The 19,940-nt window shown below is 42.4% G+C and overlaps 1 protein-coding gene across 2 annotated transcripts in view; it reads left to right on the plus strand.

Annotated features, from left to right (window-relative positions):
• mag (myelin associated glycoprotein) overlaps positions 1-19,584 on the plus strand; it is a 24,955-nt gene extending 5,371 nt beyond the window's left edge. Inside the window, exons 2-12 of one of the 2 annotated variants that reach the window (XM_034528607.1) lie at positions 3,821-3,935; positions 9,217-9,319; positions 10,452-10,527; positions 10,614-10,982; positions 11,267-11,563; positions 11,688-11,945; positions 13,434-13,694; positions 14,051-14,359; positions 14,587-14,686; positions 15,316-15,412; positions 16,012-19,584. In XM_034528607.1, coding sequence (XP_034384498.1) covers positions 10,482-10,527; positions 10,614-10,982; positions 11,267-11,563; positions 11,688-11,945; positions 13,434-13,694; positions 14,051-14,359; positions 14,587-14,686; positions 15,316-15,412; positions 16,012-16,170 — 1,896 coding nt within the window. In that variant the 5' untranslated portion in view covers positions 3,821-3,935; positions 9,217-9,319; positions 10,452-10,481 and the 3' untranslated portion in view covers positions 16,171-19,584. The remainder of the gene's footprint in view (positions 1-3,820; positions 3,936-9,216; positions 9,320-10,451; positions 10,528-10,613; positions 10,983-11,266; positions 11,564-11,687; positions 11,946-13,433; positions 13,695-14,050; positions 14,360-14,586; positions 14,687-15,315; positions 15,413-16,011) is intronic. The other variant, XM_034528608.1, reaches the window with a different exon arrangement.
• The last annotated feature ends 356 nt before the right edge of the window (positions 19,585-19,940 follow it).

Genomic DNA, 19,940 nt, shown 5'->3' on the forward strand with positions numbered 1-19,940 from the left:
ATGAAAGCAAGTTAAGTTTCTGTTTCTTTGATGTAATTGTTGGAAACCCGTTACTGCCTTGAATGTTGGAAAACACCCAAAAATATAAAACCACTAATAAGACTCTATTTTTAACTTCCTCCCCACCCCAATGTACTTCCTGTCTTTTGTTACAATGACCTCAAAAACAATGCAAATATGTGTGTGTTCTCCCCATCAGTCCAAAATGATCAAATATGCTCAGTTCCATCCAGTGCACAGCAACCAGACGTTTTTAGTAGAAAGGCCTCCGAGCTCAAAGCCTCACCCATATTTGCTGGGGCGAGGGGGTAACAGTGTGGCCCTTTGTGGCCCTGTGTGTATTTATGAATGGCTGAGCCTCGGGGCGAAACCTCAGAACAATGCTGCTACACTGAAGGTCTGATTTTCATGTGGGAGGGGTGATGGTGGTGGCAGAGGAGGTGCTGGGGCGAGCAGTTTATTCCCCACCGTTGGGGCTTGGTACAGAGAGTGGCGAGGGGTCTTGCTGGTAACGGTGCTGGTGTGACGCTTTGCATGTGAGTGTCAGAGGGAAGGTTGCTGGAACTGCTCAGACACGAGCTGCTGAGCGCTTGGAGGTCGGTCACGGTCACCTACACAGGTGAGCAGATGTAGTGAATTCGGATTTGTTATGTTTTTTTTTATGCCTTGGGGGCTTTTGGAATTGGAGATGTTTTAGTTAGAAAAAGTAAATAGGGGAGGACGAACACAGGAATGATTATGTAATGAATTCCAGTCATCGTCTCTATCATTTTGTTATTTTTGTTCTTTAGGGTCAAACACTTCCAGTCAGGATGAGTGTGTGCTTGTTTGCGTGACTGTTCATAGATGTGGTGATGAATGAGCGAGTGAAAAGATCAAGAGTTGGATGAGTCACAAGTTAGACTGAGTTAGGTAATGAATGTGTATGCGTGTGTGTGTCTTAATGAATGCGTGCATGAGGGAACGTGTTTTGTGATGATGTATGCGGGGGGTGCTAAAAGCCCAGGCAATCATTACTGGACAGATTTCGCTGCCTGTGCCATTAGCGATGAGTCCGTCCTGTAATTACCACATCGAAACATCTGATGCCAGGTAGAAGAGCCTCTGATTACGCAGCCAACCAAAACAATTTTACAAGTGATTTAACAGCAGTGGACTGCATTATGAAAACTACATTATGAAAATAGATGGTTTACAGAGAAAACAAGTGATGGTGCGCTTTCAAACAGGGAAAACAAGTGTGTTATAAAAATCGGAGTGGTGGTGGAATTGTGTAATATTTTAAATTCTTATTTCTTATTCTCAGTTTAAATTTGTAATAAGACCAAGTGCCAAAAAGCATAATCCCTGTGATGACACATTCAAGTTTCAGATTTCGACCTTTTTATTATTCGTTCAACTTTTTAAAATTAGACTTTCAGTTAGATTTGGGGCTTGGTCCCACTTTGGAACATCAAGTCAAGGGGATTGATTTAGCGAGCGTCGGGATGGGGCCACACTTTCTCTGTGTGGCCGAACAGGTGACGGCTCTGTTTGTCGCCCCCTTTAGTCCAGAGCGGAAGGGAGAGCGCTCTAATGAGAGGGGAGGCCTGTGGCTCGCCACCTGCCCACTGGGCCGGGGATTGCCAACGTCCCTTGGTTTGCCAGGTAGAGAAGATGGAAGTAAGCTATCGGTACTCCTGGTCTCTCGTTATGTTGGTGATCTGCCAACTGAAGATTACTCTGTTGTCATGCTTGCTTCTTGTGCTCTTGGTGAAATACTCCTCAAATGTGATCTGTCTCTCAGAAAAAAAAGCATACTGATTTGAAAGGGTAATATATTTAGCATCAGCACTAATTTAAAGGGTAGGAAGTGAAACACACCTAAACTGACCAAGAAAATACTCTTGGCATCCATCAAGTCGTCTTCTGTGGTTTCTAACGTCAAATAAAACCATCATATTTTCCTTGTAAGTCTTGAAGGATAAGAAAAAAAGAACCACATAGATTATGGGCACGAAAAATAAAATGGAAGCACTTACTGCACCTAACACTTGAAAGCAGTAAGAGGCAAGCAGTGCTGGATTTATTTTCTTTGATGACCTCAAAGTCCAGTCTTTTATTTTATTTATGCCAGCACCCTCTGCAGTACCTTGGACAGACTGTAAGACAGAATATTGGCATATCTCTCTGTGTTTATGTTTGTAGCTTGCCGGCATGAGTGTATGATTGTGTGCGGCTCAGCGCTGTGCTCATAGCAGCGCCATGTGTAGGAGGGGGAGAAGTCATGTTTTAAGACCATCTGTTCCTCCGAGTATTTTAGTGGGGGCCTTAGCGTGTGGTGGACCAACGCGCGTCACAGGCAAACAGCAAAGCGCAAGCTGTGAGCGGGCCTGTTCCGGAAAAAATTCCTCCACTTGCTGCCTCGCACAATGGGCAGTGTTCTGCATACAAGGTTCCCATTCTTTTTTCTCGCTGTGTCCAAGAGCCACGGCGAAGCTCTCGTACGCGGGCCGCAGATGATATTCACAATGAAAATGTTCTTCTTGGCACAGGCGATTGTTTGTGTGAGCCTCTTGGTTTATGTGAGCAATCTGAATAATGTAAAATGACGCATAAAAGGTGTCGTGGCCTGATTGTTCAGATAGCGTCTGTATCCCTGAAGCGCGACGTGGAATAACTGGTCACATTGAGTCTGCTTTGCTTCTTTCAGGCAAACGTGACATAAGTCTGTTTAACTGGCCACTCACTCTCGTACATTTCATGTGCACATACTGTCTGTACAATGACTCCAGTGCCAGCAGGACAATGGAGCAGGCTGAGCTCATACGGCACATACGGGATGCAGAGGAAGGTCACATATCTGCACACCCCACACTAAGGAGTGTGTTGGCTGTTGCGTGTGTGTGCGTGTGTGTGTGTGTGTGTGTGTGTGTGTGTGTGTGTGTGTGTGTGTGTGTGTGTGTGTGTGTGTGTGTGTGTGTGTGTGTGTAGGGGCGGTGTATGGCATGCAGCGTATTCGTTTGAACACATCTCCACCGCGCTCCTCTTTAGTGCTTGTTTACAGAGGGATTCCCTTGAGGTTATCCACGGCTCGGTCGATGCCATCACTTGGCCAGTGGCCTAAAGGCTTTTGGCCACAGTGACTCACCCTAACATTGAACAATAAGAGTGGGGGAAGAAAAAAAAGCCACTTGCAAAGAAAAGTTGCCTTTGTTACTCTTTGTTATATGTAAACTAGGTGGACATCTGAGGGAATCCATGCCTGTGCTCCCTGCCCACAGACATTCCTCAGCAGGGAAAATATTAGATCTGCATATGGCTTGAAAGATCAATGATGTCCTAAATCACTAAAATTAAAATTCTCTTGCATTAAATTGTATGATTTGGCAGAACCTTTCTAAGATCCACACATACAGATCTGTATTAAACTAATGTAACTCTGTAATTTACATAACCACATTCATCTCACGAGTTCTATGTTCCTCCTACACTCCGTATGTTGCTCTAATGCAGCCTTCTCAACGTGATATCGAGTCATCATCCTTCACCGAGCAGTGCTTTCCGCGGTGTCTTGGGCACCCCTAGCATGAAACAGTTCCACTAATGTCAAAATACTTTGCTTTGACCTCAGAGGGATATGATCAAGACGCACAGGACAGATGAGGGAAACAGTGGAAACCGAGGAGAGGAATGCTGAGTGGGCCTAAGAACAGCTCCAGAAATGCCTGAACGCATATTCAGAGCTGCCCACGGCGCATGTACACCAGAGCTCACACAGACTCCCTCTCTTCCCCTTCCCTCTGACTGACAGCTCTCTTTTTCTGTCATTTTCCCACAGAATCTGACGCCTAGGACTCAGCAAGACGAGCGACTCAGGGAGAACAAACGCAGCAGGAAGACGAAGAAGTCAGGAACGAGAGGGAGCAGGCGCCTGGTGCTGAGGCTGGTATGAGGCAAGTGTTTTGTGTGCGTGTTGTTGCGCGTGTGCGTCTAAGTGTGCACACGTATGCTGTGTGCTCAGTGCCAGCCGTTTGTCTGCCCCATCAATGGGGCCCTTGTTGTTGGGGTTGGGGTTGGTGGTGTCAGCGGCCCTGCCTGGCTGCTCGCCTCCATTCTCTCCTGCCGTTGCTGATGCACGGACTCTCTGCCGGTACATGCTCGCGCATCTCTTGGCCTTTTGTTGCTGTGCAGATGGTGGAGCTTGACGCAACATTGGAGAAAAAGTTAGGATTGTCACAGCCAACAATTGTGTCACTCTGGGTGAAGATGTCTTGAAATGTGACCTGTATCAATGTTTTTAAAGGTCATTGTCTATCTGTCCGGACTGCAACTTTACTGTTTTGGTTCAGTCTCACTGCTCTCACAGTGTTGACAGCGAAATAGCAGACAGACACAGTTTGAGACTAGCTGGTGAACATAGTAGAACTTTTAGCAGCTCAAGGGCCAGATATTTCCCACAGGAGTCAGTTGAGACCAAAACAGAGCTAAAATAAGAGTGAATATTACACTTAGATTTATAAGGTGGACAGAAACATTCATTAGAACGTTACTATGTAACTTCTGGATTTTGTGTGCTAACAAGTTCACCATGTTAACTTAAAGTTTATGATAATTTTGTAATAACAACTTATTTCCGCTGCCCCTACGTGGCCTAGAACAAGTTATTGCAAGTTTAAAGAAGAGGGGAAAAATGGGAGAGTAGAAGACAGCTATAACACTTTTAAGGTGTTCAAATATCCATGTATTTGTGACTGTATGGTGCATGATGAATCCATGGCCTCTTACGATGTCAAAAACAACAGCATTTTTCCCTTTCCTCCACCAACAAGGCTAATATTGGCTTGGGGGATGTTGGGACGTGTTAATCAAGAAGCTCTTATACACAATCCTCTCTCGGCCTGCCATCTGCACACACCGGCTGCTGCAGCACGAGGCTAAATCCTCTGCTTCTACTTCAGCATGCATTTATTCGACACCCACTGCACAAGTAACAGGCCTCATGATCATAGTATACATTTCATTAACATAGCATTTAAACCCAATTTTCTTGGAAATGCGAAAAGTTAATGTTAGCATTTTAAAAATGTAAATAAAAATGAGACACTCAAAAATAATAGACAAAGCAGTGACACAAATATCACTTCAATGCTAAGTCTATTACTAAAAATAATAAGGCAACATCTGTTGGAGAGAGTCTGGACCTGTACTCTTCCGACCACTCAAAGCGCTTTAACACTACATGACATCATTCATCCATTCATACACTGATGGGAGGAGCTAAGGTTCCACCTGTCCATCAGCAGTAACTAACATTCACACACATTCATACACTGATGTGCAGGTGAAACCTTAGCTCCTCCCATCAGCAGTAACTAACATTCACACACATTCATACACTAATGGGAGGGGCTAAGGTCCCACCTGTCCATCAGCAGTAACTAACATTCACACACATTCATACACTAATGGGAGGGGCTAAGGTTCCACCTGTCCATCAGCAGTAACTAACATTCACACACATTCATACACTAATGGGAGGGGCTAAGGTTCCACCTGTCCATCAGCAGTAACTAACATTCACACACATTCATACACTAATGGGAGGGGCTAAGGTTCCACCTGTCCATCAGCAGTAACTAACATTCACACACATTCATACACTGATGGGAGGGGCTAGGGTTCCACCTGTCCATCAGCAGTAACTAACATTCACACACATTCATACACTAATGGGAGGGGCTAAGGTTCCACCTGTCCATCAGCAGTAACTAACATTCACACACATTCATACACTAATGGGAGGGGCTAAGGTTCCACCTATCCATCAGCAGTAACTAACATTCACACACATTCATACACTAATGGGAGGGGCTAAGGTTCCACCTGTCCATCAGCAGTAACTAACATTCACACACATTCATACACTGATGGGAATGGCTAAGGTTCCACCTGTCCATCAGCAGTAACTAACATTCACACACATTCATACACTAATGGGAGGGGCTAAGGTTCCACCTATCCATCAGCAGTAACTAACATTCACACACATTCATACACTAATGGGAGGGGCTAAGGTTCCACCTATCCATCAGCAGTAACTAACATTCACACACATTCATACACTGATGGGAGGGGCTAAGGTTCCACCTGTCCATCAGCAGTAACTAACATTCACACACATTCATACACTAATGGGAGGGGCTAAGGTTCCACCTGTCCATCAGCAGTAACTAACATTCACACACATTCATACACTAATGGGAGGGGCTAAGGTTCCACCTGTCCATCAGCAGTAACTAACATTCACACACATTCATACACTAATGGGAGGGGCTAAGGTTCCACCTATCCATCAGCAGTAACTAACATTCACACACATTCATACACTAATGGGAGGGGCTAAGGTTCCACCTGTCCATCAGCAGTAACTAACATTCACACACATTCATACACTAATGGGAGGGGCTAAGGTTCCACCTATCCATCAGCAGTAACTAACATTCACACACATTCATACACTAATGGGAGGGGCTAAGGTTCCACCTATCCATCAGCAGTAACTAACATTCACACACATTCATACACTAATGGGAGGGGCTAAGGTTCCACCTGTCCATCAGCAGTAACTAACATTCACACACATTCATACACTAATGGGAGGGGCTAAGGTTCCACCTATCCATCAGCAGTAACTAACATTCACACACATTCATACACTAATGGGAGGGGCTAAGGTTCCACCTATCCATCAGCAGTAACTAACATTCACACACATTCATACACTAATGGGAGGGGCTAAGGTTCCACCTATCCATCAGCAGTAACTAACATTCACACACATGCACACACCATAGGCACAGCCATGGGGTTAAGTGTCTTGCCCAAGGACACATGGGCTAGCGGAGCCATAATCGCCTACAGAGTAGTTATGAATCAGTCAGAGGAACCACAACAGTTCAATTTCTTTTTGGCCGAAATTTATTTAAAACACTTTAAATATGTCCTGTCACAATAATAATGAGCAGTTTAATATGCACTGCATGCATGAAACTGGAAACATGGTGTAAGATACGTTTTTCCATTTTTATTATTGGGTGCAGTAGTTAGTCCTCTAATCACAATGTTGGCTGTTCGATTCCCAGCTCCCCCTCTCTGCATGTTGAAGTGACCTTTAAGCAAGGCACTGAGGCTGAAGATGGGTGCAAATGCTAAAGTCTAATTCTAGTTGCCAATGTTTTAATTTGACAAATAAACAAAATAAGTTTTTTTTTAGTTGACCTTATGTAACAAAAGAAAAGGCTTGATGACATTGTAAAGCAACTCAGCCTTCTTTCACTGAAACAACACACTGTATTTTTATATGTATATTTACAGTCAAAGTTTAATATGACCAGTTGAAGCTAATCTTTATTACTAAAGTAGTTGTACTGAGGTATACTTTCATTCAATTATGGGTCAATCATTTATCTAGTTTACATGTTCTACATTTTTAGTTTAGATTAAATTAGCAATTTAAAGATTCAATTGTTTTTTAGACCCAAGAGGTCAATAATTTCCTCCCACGGTGCCTGGACCAATCCCACATTTACACTTATCTCATCCTCACACCTATTACAAGTTTACAACCATAACATAACATGTAATGTAGTCACCTCACAGCCAGAGGGGCCTGGGTTCGATCCTTGATCCCGGGTGGGCGGTCTTTCTATGTCTAGTTTGCAGCGTGGGTTCTCTCCGACATGCAGCTCAGGTTAATTGGAGGCTCTAAACTGCCCGTTGGTGTGAACGTGAGCGTGAATGGTTGTCTGTCTCTATATGAGCCCTGAGATCGAGTGGCGACCTGTCCAGGGTGAACCGCCTTTGCCCAATGTCCAGACTCCCCGCGCCCCTGAAGCGGTTTGAATAATGGAAGGGAATGGAACAAAATAAAGTACTGTTTAGCCATTGTTTATATTTATGATTATTGTGAAATGGCAGTTAAAAGTAAGGTTGATCGATAGCTTGATTGCCAACTGATCTAAATCAGAATCGGCTTTATTGGTCAAATGTGTGTCAGGATACAAGGAATTTGACTCCAGTTTTAAGTTACTCCCAATGTACACAGTTACACAATCAATAAATACATATAAAGTAAAAAGAACAAAACAAGGGCAACAAATCTGAACATAGAACTATTATGTTCATACCAGTGAGTGAAAAGAAAGTGTATCGATAAATATATTTAAAAAGCAAGTCCAAAATATATCTAGACTGTAAACAGAGAGACAAGAGAAGAGAAAACTCACTCGGCAACCCAAACACAATGTGTTGTGTTCTCATTTAATATAGATATCCAGTGAGCGAAACCAGTGGGATTTTGGAAGGAAATTGAATACTGCGGAGTTACTATTTGCCTTTGATCTCATCACGCCTGCATTACTGCAACAGCCTTTTTACTTGCCTGAACCAAAGATTTATGGATCGACTCCAGACTCTACAGAACTCAGCTGCCAGGCTTTTAGGGATGTGAGCATATCACTCATGTTTTAACTGCCTTACACTGGCTTCCAGTATGTTTTAGAATATATTTTAAAGATTGGACTATTTACTATGAAGGCTCTTCATAGCCTCTCTCCCTCTCTCTGACCTCTTCGTAGCGTATGCTCTGTCTGGTACGTACTTTGAGATCCTCGAGCAGAGGTCTTTTGTTCGTTGCAGAGGCCCCGCAGTAAACTATAGGAGGCAGAGCGTTTGCAGGCGGGGGCCTGAAGCTCTGAAAAGATCTGCTCGAAGAAATTAGGTCGACGGTGATCTCTTTGTTTTTACTAAATTATTTTGTATAAATACAGTGTTATTTGTTTCACAATCACTGAACATTGCTCCCTGTAGCCGTGTCTACAGTGTATGAATGTAACATGATTGTAAGTCGCTTTGGATAAAAGCTTCAGCTAAATGACGTGTAATGTAATGTAATATCATCACCCTCCTTACCCCGTGATTTATTTCTAGTAGGAGTTTTGTGTTGTGTCACAGCTCAGACGACACAGTGGGGGTCATTCATTGGACGAACTTACGTATGGCGACCGCAATGAGTGACTCCACCGAGGGGGAGCTAGCAGGTGCTGGCTGATGCTGAGTTTGTGTGTTTGTGTCACTTACTACGGCTCCGTGAGAGCGAGGGCCCTGTGAGTGATGTCATTGCATGGTGCTGATGCCATGTCACTTCCCCCCCCATCCCCTTTCTTGTTCTTACAGAGAAGAAGGCTGTCAAGCGGTCTGGGTGTGAGTGAACACCCTCTAGTGGAGCTGCTGACAAGCTGTCCTGCAGAGCTGCCTGTTTTAATATCAGCATTTCAAGGTAAAACCACAGTTAAGTCACAGGACAAATAACATAAAATGCTACTAAAAAAACTTTTTTCAACAAAGTTTAAAAAATATTATTTATAGCAAAAGTGTTTTCAAAAGTGTTCAACCAGTCCGTGCAACAATGCAGCATGTGGAACAAACCATGATTTTCTCTTTTGTTCACATTCAGTGAACAGTTTTCAAAATGTGATTGAGTTTGGTTCATCTTAGTTCAGCAAACAAAAAAGCTATCTATCCAAGTTTTGCTTTCAACTGTAACTGAAATCAAATTGAAATAGCCAGAGTTACTGATAAATATCTGAATAGTTCAGTTACAGATACACTGAAATAGCAAATGGACAAAGAAGAATTAGCATAGAAATACAAATTCATAAACTAACTCAGAATACAAGCAGCTACTTGAGGATACTGCAATACATTCAAAACTCTTCACATATTTTAAAATGTATACAGGTTCAAATAGCTCATTTAAGCAGTAACATCTGATGTTTATGGAGTTTCAGTTTCTTCACCATCTATAACAATGGGACATCTCTGATTTGATTTATTCTGTTGGTATTAACAAAGAAAGAAAAAAGGATCAAAGACTGATTTAACATTATGTGGCTGCTGTTTTTCTACCAGTTGTTATTGCTAGGAGAAAACTAGTGTATTGTAGTGTTTTCGTAGACTCTGTTGTGCTAAATAAATGTTGATATTAGTTGTGTTTCATATGGGCCATGGAAGTAGCTGTTGTGCTAAGACGAATACTGATACAGGGTCATATGCGATGAGTTACGCAAATATTAATATGGAATTACTTGTTGGCAGTTGTAAAACAACTCAAATTTTGGTGATTTGTGATTCAGTAAAAAAAAATAAAAGGCTGAGCAAATTGTACAACTTTTTGGGATTTTTATTGAGTTGTTTTCCTCAACCGTTTTCAAAAGTTATTTCAAAAGAAGTTCCGAAGCGTTCTGGGTGGAGGTCTGGCTGCCATGAAATATTTTGAGTATTTGTGTGATTCTTAGAGGTCTCTGAGTCACGAAGCAGCAAATGCTGTAAACAACACATTTCAGGGTTGTTTTTTTTTTTTCCTCTTGATGACGCCAGCGCTGTGACTGACAGGATCTTATGTGTTCCAGAGGTCTATGGTCCAACGTTGAAGAGAGACCATGTGGTGTTTGGAACTGCTCATACCACTGCTGTTGATCATCAATGGTAAAAAAATGTATTCCACAATTCCGTGGTACCTCACACTTCTCACGATGCATGCAGCTTACACGGCGTGTCTGATCTTCTCTCAGACGGCAGTTGCCAGTGGAACGTTTGGGTACCACGGGACATCTCGGCCATGACAAACTCCTGCGTGGTCATCCCGTGCACCTTCATGTATCCGTCTGGCATCAGGCCGTACCGTGGCACTCACGGTATCTGGTACTTCGGCCAGCCGTACCCTCAGCTCTTCCCTCCCGTTGTCTTCAAATCACGCACGGACGTCGTGCACGAGAGCTACAAGGGCCGCACCAAGCTGCTGGGTGACCTGCACCAGAGGAACTGCACTCTGCTCATCAACAACATCGGCACAGAGCACTCAGGGAGATACTACTTTCGTGCTGACCTCGGTGGAGCCAACATGTATACGTACCCAGACTTCTCTGAGCTCAAAGTCCTGGGTAAGTCGCATTAAACTGTAAACAATATATCCAAGAAATATGAGAGTTGTGTCTTTAATCACCTCAAGACAAAGGCTGAACACCTTTTTATTTGGCTTATTTTTCAGCTTTTATTCCTCCGTTTTACAATTTAACTTGTATTTTTGTTTTGTATTTTCTAAGGAGACTGTTATATTTTATGAATTGGCACAATATCTTTGCTCTAGTTTTCTGCTTAACTTAAATGCTGCTTTATTAAGACAGTTCCTCTGGTTATTATTGAGAACTCATTTCCCGCCCACCAGATCAACCCAACATCGACGTCCCAGAGGAGATTGTCAGCGATGAGAGTCTGGAACTGACATGCTACGCTCCAGACAACTGCCCCGACATGACTCCAGAGATCCAGTGGATGTACACCGACTACCTGCCAGACCCGGAGTTCAGCTCCGACTACCTGGAGGAGAGCAACACAGCGGTACTCTCCAGCACCCTTACCTTCATACCCAGACCCATGCACAACGGGCAGCTCCTGGGCTGCAGGGTCTACTACCCCAACACCACACTTGTCTACGAGAGGCTCATCTCTCTTGACATCAAGTGTAAGTTAAAAAGCACCTCACACTATAAAGCCAATAACTCATAGTGATGCTTTTCCACTTCTGTCTAAAGTTTCAGGGTTGTCTGAACAGGTCAATAAATTCTCCACTTTACTTTCCGTCCCAGATGCTCCACGCTCTGTGTGGGTGAACGTGTCCTCAGAGGTGATGGAGGGCAGCTCTGTGATGCTGCACTGCGAGGTGGACAGTAACCCTTCTCCCAGGATCTCCTGGATGTTCGGAGACCAGGAGCTGCTGTGGGACACTGCGTCCAACGTCTCCCTCTCCCTGGACGACGTGACGCCTGCGCAGGAGGGAATCTACACCTGTGTCGGGGACAATGGCTACGGCCTAATGAACACTTCACTTTACCTGGCGGTCAAGTGTAAGTCAGTAGACAGTAGCTGTGCCCCAATTCCAACATACATATTGTAAATACTGGATACAATTAGTATTTAGTAGGGAATAAGGAAACAGTAAGTTACATTGTATTTATAAGTATAGATTATGATTTAAAATTAGTTTGGATTGTACAATTAGCTTGAATTCTCCAATCAGAAAGGATAAAGGAATAGTGCACTGAACATGTTTTGAGTATCTAATACGTAATATAACTATGTTGGCTTACAATGTGACGCTTACAATGTGACGCTTACAATGTGACGCTTACAATGATGACGCTTACAATGATGTGACGCTTACAATGTGACGCTTCAAGGTTTGCGGCTTGCATCTGGGCAAAGGACAGAAGCTTGATTTTACAACAGGGAACCCTTTAGTTTATTTTGATATGGATGCTCAGCGTTCTACAAACTATCCTTGCATTCACCAATAAATTGAAATCCACTGCAGAACTTCAGAGCCAAGAGGAGGAGAAAAATTAAAAAAGTGTTTTGGACAATATTGTTTATTATAATCTGAGAACAAACACTAAGTGACACAAGACATGATCCATGACCTTAAAATATAATTTCCAGGTAAACTTCACAATGAGAAAGAAAACAAGGATCTAAAATTCAGGTTATTTTTGCATTTTGTGACACAATAGTGTTGATCAATAACACACTAATCAAGTGGATTTTTTCATTTAGTATACTTTCATGTTTTCCCTGTGTTCAATGCGCTACATACTGAAAACCTGCTGATCATTAGGATGGAACTGGGACACAGCTCACGAGTGCTTTGACCATCCTCTTGAATAGTTTGGCTCGGTTGTAGGAGTCGTGTGTACCGAGAGCCAGAAAACTGCCCAAAGTAATCATTAAACACTTTCAATAATTAAAACGCCCATATATTTTCCACAGAAGCAGACAACCTCACTCCATAGGCTGCTCGACAATAAAGAGTCTAGCACTTAAATCTTTTACAAATAGCAATGTATGAAATTAAAATGTGAAAACCATGTGATAGGGGGTCGCTCATAATGATGAATAAAAAATAAATGTTCCCCCCCCAACTTTACAGCACCCATCGGCTTTCTGGAGTTTCATGATGCATTTCACTTCATTCTGAGGTTTCTGATCTACTATTTTGGTTCACTTTCACTGCTCACAGCATTGTTTCTGTATGCAGCATGCAGCTGTTGAGTAAACAAGGTCTCAAAGACCACTGCACACTACATGCTCAGCACCAAACAGCCAGCAGGGGAAGCTGGCAGATATTTCACTCAGGAGTTGGTCAAGACCCGTAACAGAAACCCAATGGACTTATATTACCAAAAGAAAAATCAGTTATAACAAAAGCTTGTCTTTGATATTAAAGAGGTAGTGGTAAGGTGCCATTCTGTCTGTTTAACTGTGTAAATAATAAAGAGGCATACCCAAATTGTAATAAGAAAAAACAAACCATTTAATTCCTCTGCATTGTTTTGCAGACCCTCCCCGCGAGCCTGTGGTGAACGACTCTATGACGGTACAGGAGGGATCCTCGCTGGCTCTGCACTGCAGCACCCAGGGCAGCCCAGCCCCAACACTCACCTGGCTGAAGGACGGGGAGCTGGTGGGCACCATCACCGCTGACGCACTGTCAGTGCTGCAGATTGCAGAGATCACACCGCAGGGAGACGGACAGTACCGCTGCCTGGCCGAGAACGAGCATGGAAGAGCCAGCAGCTCCTTCAACATCACTGTTGAGTGTGAGTGCTTCACTGTTCTGCATTTCATGCAACAATAGTGTAAAACAAGTAGGACACAGAATGATAACGATCTGCAGGTCTTAGAAAGTGACCTTATTTAAGATCTTAGTAGCCTGAGGGTAGAAGCTCTTCCTGAGCCTCTCAGTGATAGCCTGGTGTGTCCGGTACCTTCTTACTAATCTCAACAGACAGAAAAGGCCATTATCTGTGCGATATTCCTAACCTTATTCTTGCAGCGCCTGGTGTAAATATCCTTTAGGCAGGGTAGAGCCACCTCTTGTATGTTCAGCCAAACTAACCACTTTTTCTTTCAGTGCTGTTATTGTAGCTCTTTCCTCTGCGGCCTCCTTTAATAGATGCTCCGGTCCTTCTGGAGGAGTCAAAGTGCACCGTGGTAAGGGAGGGCGTCCAGTGTGTCTGCATTGCCACAGGAAACCCTGAACCCACCATCGAGTTCTATCTGCCCGACCTGAACATCACCATCAACGAAACGGATGGCCGGTACAACTATTACACACACACAGATGGACATACCTCCACGGGTATGATAAAGCTGCGGGAGAAAGGCGAGCGGGTAGACAATGGCGGCCCTGCTGTCAACGTCCACTGCAGCATCTACAACATGTACGGAAGAGAAAGCGTACACCTGGAGCTGCAGCAGGAGAGTGAGTCGAGACCAACTGTTGATCAAGCAATTAGTCAAGCAAACAACTTCTTATCCTAAATTGATTCAATCCTGCTGTGTTTAAGTGAACAATTCCTTAATGTGTCGTAGGCTACATATTGGAGGTTTTACATGGCATCTTCCTCTTCCCAATGCTCTTCTTTTCCTTGTCTTCTTGTTGTGCAGTTCAATGCCCTCGTTTTTCATTTTGATCACGTCTGTTTTCAGAAAAGTACATGATGGCAGTTATAGTTGGCACGATTGGAGGAGTGGCGGTCATAGCCTTCATCATTGCAGCAGTGAGATACGTTGGCCACAACAACAAAAAGTGAGTATGAATGACTAACTAATGGAAAGGCCGATGCGAGGCAGAAGAAGTCATTTTCCTCACTAAATATTTTCTGAACTCCAAGGAAACACTTAAGCCTAGTCATCCATTCTAAAACACTTTGATGCATATTGTTTAGGAGTGAGTGTGGGATTGATGTGGACGTGAGAACCATTTTTCCAGAGCAATTTAGCAGTTTCTTTGCCAAGACAAGTTCCCAGTTGAAATCTCTGAAGATCCACATTGGCCTGCCTTGTGAAGTGGGTTAGCGAACTGGACTAACCTAATATTTTGCAGGCCAGATTCCCTGCTCTGACACTGCTTCTGTATCCTTGACCTGCTACGCGACATAAAACCTAGGTCGCCCTGTTAACCAAGTTGCTTTATTTTAGCCTCGAGGCGTATTTGGACCCCGAAATTTTGCACGCTTTCTCTGACAAATCACCCCTGAAGTGGGTGTGAGCTCAGCGACTAAACCCATTAAAATAACCACGTCACTCACAACCACATTTGGCCTCCAGCATAACCTTACAAAGCTTGTCGTTTTAAAATGGATGCCCAGGCTTGGCGTGTCGCCCTGCATTAGTGGCAGTCGAGACCGAGTCTGATCATGTGACTCCGTCCCCCAGAGAGAATGGCAACCCTAGGCAGGACGTGGTCCTGGAGAACCCAGCTTTGTACTACAGCGCAGTCAAGAAGGACAAACAAAATCTGAGGAAGAAAGTGGTGAGATCATGATAATGCTGGAGGATGGGTTGGATGACCATTCTCAGATTGTTGGGGGTTACAGTTTTGTAAGTTGTAAATCATGAGACCCCATTTTGACCTCTGAAAATAAGGTGATAGAAGGTCTCTCCCACTAGCAGTCCATTAGCTCCCACCATGACCTTTCCAAACACTGTTTTCTCTTGCTTTCATCGCTTCTCTGCATTTTTCTGTCTGTTTTTCTCTCCCCTAACTCTTGCACAGCTTAAGACAGAGCTGTTGGGCTCAAAGTTTAACTCCATTCTAGAGGAGACTACGGTAAGGTTCCTAAACAAATCCCCATTAAAAAAACACAAGCCTCAGTGACAGATGCATCTCCTCGCATATCAGCTTCTGTATTCTGTACACTGCCGTTTGTTTACGAATCTGCCTTCTGCATGGCTGCCTCATTGCTCACAAATTACCCCGACTACCAAGAAACATCTCAGTCTCCTTGTCAATTGTTGACCAGTAACCACTAAGCTTTTTTTCTTTGTTGTCTGTCGCGCTCCTCTTACTTTTGAGCTGTCACCGGCAGCTTGCCAGTGATTTGTGCCACTGATCGGTCCTTCTGTCTGCAGGGAGAAGACGGGGATTATCAACCTGTGGGCTCTATGGCAGGACTGGAGAAGCAAGAGTTGAATTACGCTGCTCTGGAGTTTATCGGGGCCAGGCCCAGGGAGGGGGCCTCAGGGAGGGGGGATGATGGCAGCAACTACTCGGAAATCAAAGCCAAATGAATCGCAATCCTTCCCTGATCCCTCGGCTATGCGAGATGCAGTGGCAGCCCCAACACATGTCCTGTCCCATATACTGTGTAATAACCCCCCATCCTCTACTGGATTTCATCCCGCATTCGGTGACTCCTTGTTTCTTATTCCTTCAGATTTCACATATAATGTTACACTACTCCCCCCTCATACTGCTCCTTCTCCATTGGACGCCCCTTCACATGCCTTCATTTGGGAAAACTTTTACTTTTTTGGGTCAGATCACGACCCACTGGACAATGTCAAAGAAGAAAAATGTCTAGCCTCAATTGTAGTACATGGGCTCTAAAACATGCAGCGTTAGCCATCGATTGTGGTTTTGTTGCTTTCTACATATTCTTCCTCGTGATTGTTGATGTTATTGTCAAACGGCAGACGTCTAAGCGCTCACATCTTTCTCACTATTTGCTCTACAGCCGTCTCTTATAACTGTCACTGTGTCTGCTGCCAGTCGAAGCATCAGGGCAAGGAGTACCGGCGCTTTTTGTTCTCTTATATTTATGTGTGTGTCTATCAGCAGAGAGCAACTCTCTCTTTCCTTTGGTCAATTACATCCCAAAATGATAACCCTCTTAGGCGAGAGATGGAAACGCATCTCAGCATCCTGGTACTACATCATTGTTTTTTTTATGTATGCTGTGTCTGTCTTGACTCATGTTCTAGTAGTTCTCCCTAAAGCATGGGTTCTAGTTCTTTAATTGATCTGGAAAATACAGAACAAAAGCACAAAATATTTGAGCGCGAGTGGCCAAAGTGTTATCTCTTTTGGACAATGTGTGTGTGTATAGGTGTGCGTGTGTGTGTGTTTGTTCAAATAGTGCTGAAATATCATAGGACACTGATCACTGATCATCACTGTGGGAAGGTTGAGCATCACTTCACTTGAGAAGTTGATGCTTTATTCTCACAGGGTTGCATCAGTTGTTTAAATGACAAACATGGTTGTGCTATTCAAAGACATTTGATGAACTTGTGATGTAATATCAAAGCGTACTAATAGTCTAACTTGATAATGATGGTGTCAATAATATTTATTAATGAGATGTATATTGATAGGGAATGGATGCCAGTATGTACAGTAACTACCCTGCATGACTGTTTTGCTAGCAGGGACACATATACATATTAAATTATGGCTAAAAGCCAGTGTGGGAAGTGAAAACTTGTCATACATCATAGAAATAGTTTAACTGGACACGGTCTTGATGAGTTTAGCAAATAGCATCAACCTCTAACTAGTGTGCACTAAGTCAAATCAGAGGCTGTGTTTACATGCACAGAGTGACCTTCTTATTAACTGTGATTGCGGTTGTTTGGAAGTTCTATACCTGCTACAATTAGCCATCTTTTCTATTAAAACCTAAAAGGGAATTCCAGCAATTAATATTGCATGTCCATTGAATTAGATGACTGTAGTAACAAAAAAAGCAGCAGAGGTCAAGATGTCTTGACTTGAACAACATAATATGGGTCACGTTCCACAGGAACTGGATCCTATATTGCCCATAATGCCACATTAGCATCTTTTTGATAGACCCAAACATAATGCCCTTTTTTTCAGTTTATACAAAGTTTCTCTAGAGTGGCACTATCGAGGGATATTAAAGAACAGTTTTCACAGGCTGAGCTGTACTGCCCATGACCTTACCTGACCTTACCTGAGTCAGTGGGGTTCCCCTTTAATTTGTTTGCGAATAGTCTCAACCCACTAATGAAGCCACCACTATGCTTCTTCCACCTCTCCCACTTTGCGTCACGTCTGACAGCTCATACGTCACTGTTTCTCTCAGAGTGCTAAAAAATAACTCGACAAATTAATAAAATGGACTGCCATTTTGAATAAGGCTACAGGATTGATTGATATTTTGAATGCCTCAATTTTCACTTCAATTAAATTATCGATTTGTAGTGAAAATGCCAACTGCCAATCTACTGTGTGCATTGTATGTTGGATTGTTTTAACAATGTAAATCAGTAATACAGTAACAGTAATATGTGCAAAAAAAAATGACCTAGTCAGTTTTCTTTAAAATACTGAAAGTAATGGCCATAATTCCACTCTTAAGTCATCTGCTCCAGTCTGTTAAACATCAAGTATGCAACATGTCCTCTGAATTTCTCCTCCCAGATGGTGTTATGCTTTATGTATTGACGTTGATAGGCTTAAGTGGGAGGTACATTCTAGCTATAGATATGCAATAATCTCTTCTCGGAGATTGAAAATACTTTTGATACACATGCTCTGACTAAGGCTTTCTACATGTATGCTATGAAACAATGCCGCACTGCGTGGCACTTATTTAAAATGATGGATTAAGTTAATCAAGGCAGCAGCGTGTCTCTGTGAGCTGTTTCCAATAGTACAAAGGAAGAGTACAAAATACAACAAACACCACAATATAAAAACAGAAATTACACTATGAGGAGTATTTCAGTTTAATCTGTCCACATGAACCCAAATAAACCTCTCTGTTAAAACCCCAGTGTTGATGAAGCCTCAGGTTTGTATATGACACAGGGCAAAGAAAGATGATGTTAGGATGTATCGGATAACTTTTCTGACATCAAAACATACCCGTAATTCCCTAACCCAAGGGAAGTGAAGGCATCTCTGTCACTTGTATTATAATTAAACATTTATCGTGCAGATATACCTGAGCAGGTCTACAAAATGTGTTATGTGATGCAGAAAGAGGTGTATATATGGGGTTTTGAGCGTTTTCTAAACACAGTAACAGGTAAACAATATAGTTCTCTGTGCATGTAAACAAAGCTATTGTCAACCAGCTATTCTGACTCATTAGTTTTATATGACAATGTTCTGTTGACTTAATGATGGAAATGCTGGCTAGCATTCTTAAATTGCCTGTATTCTCAAAGTCAATAACCAGTTCCTTTCTTTGAAAGCCTCATGGGGGGTGGGTTATATTGTATTACATCTTTTTTGTAGAAATATCAAATATGTGTTCCCTAATCTTTTGTCAAAGTGTGTGGTAAAGGAAATGTATTATGTCATATACTTGGTAATCATAATGATCATTATGGAGATTTATTTTCAACATATATGATTGACACAATAATTCAGGTCGGGGTGTTGGACTGTTACCTAATGACAGTAGGATTTCTGCATTGATGTTGTTTGCTTGCTTTTTTATTTCAAACACATCTTTCATGCTTCAAGCTAATTCATCTGTCTTCAGTTCCATGCAAACATAAATAAAATGAAAACAACACGAACTGGAAAAAGTTTGTTATTGATAGAAAACAAACTGAACCGTCTATTTCTCATGTTGTCTCTAGCTATTGTTAGGAAAAGCAACATTACCATGATGCATCATGTGTTGTGCTCTTTTTACTTTTTTGTTTAACTTCTTTGGTTAAGTGAATAAAAAAATTAAAAAATCAACTTCCCCAAAACAACTTTCTAAAAATAAATTGGTCAAAATGAAACACCAACCCTCACAAACAAGGCTTTGCAATGTTTAGTCTAAATGTATTAATTGATGTTAAAATATGTTATTGGCAATAATGTATTAAATTAATTGGTTTATAAACAGTTGTTTTTAAGTGAATAGAAAATATAATTTAAAAACATAAAATGTTGATCTTTTTTAAAAAGATTAAAGGAAGGGTTTGTAATTTGTTTTATCATTACATTTTGACAGCAATTCATTAATCAAATGCTCTGACAAATGGTAATTCTAGAGAAGTGCTTCCTAAGTTGCTGCATGCAGTTTTAA

This window comes from Cyclopterus lumpus, chromosome 25 (assembly GCF_009769545.1).
Source record: "Cyclopterus lumpus isolate fCycLum1 chromosome 25, fCycLum1.pri, whole genome shotgun sequence".
Lineage (NCBI taxonomy): Eukaryota > Metazoa > Chordata > Actinopteri > Perciformes > Cyclopteridae > Cyclopterus > Cyclopterus lumpus.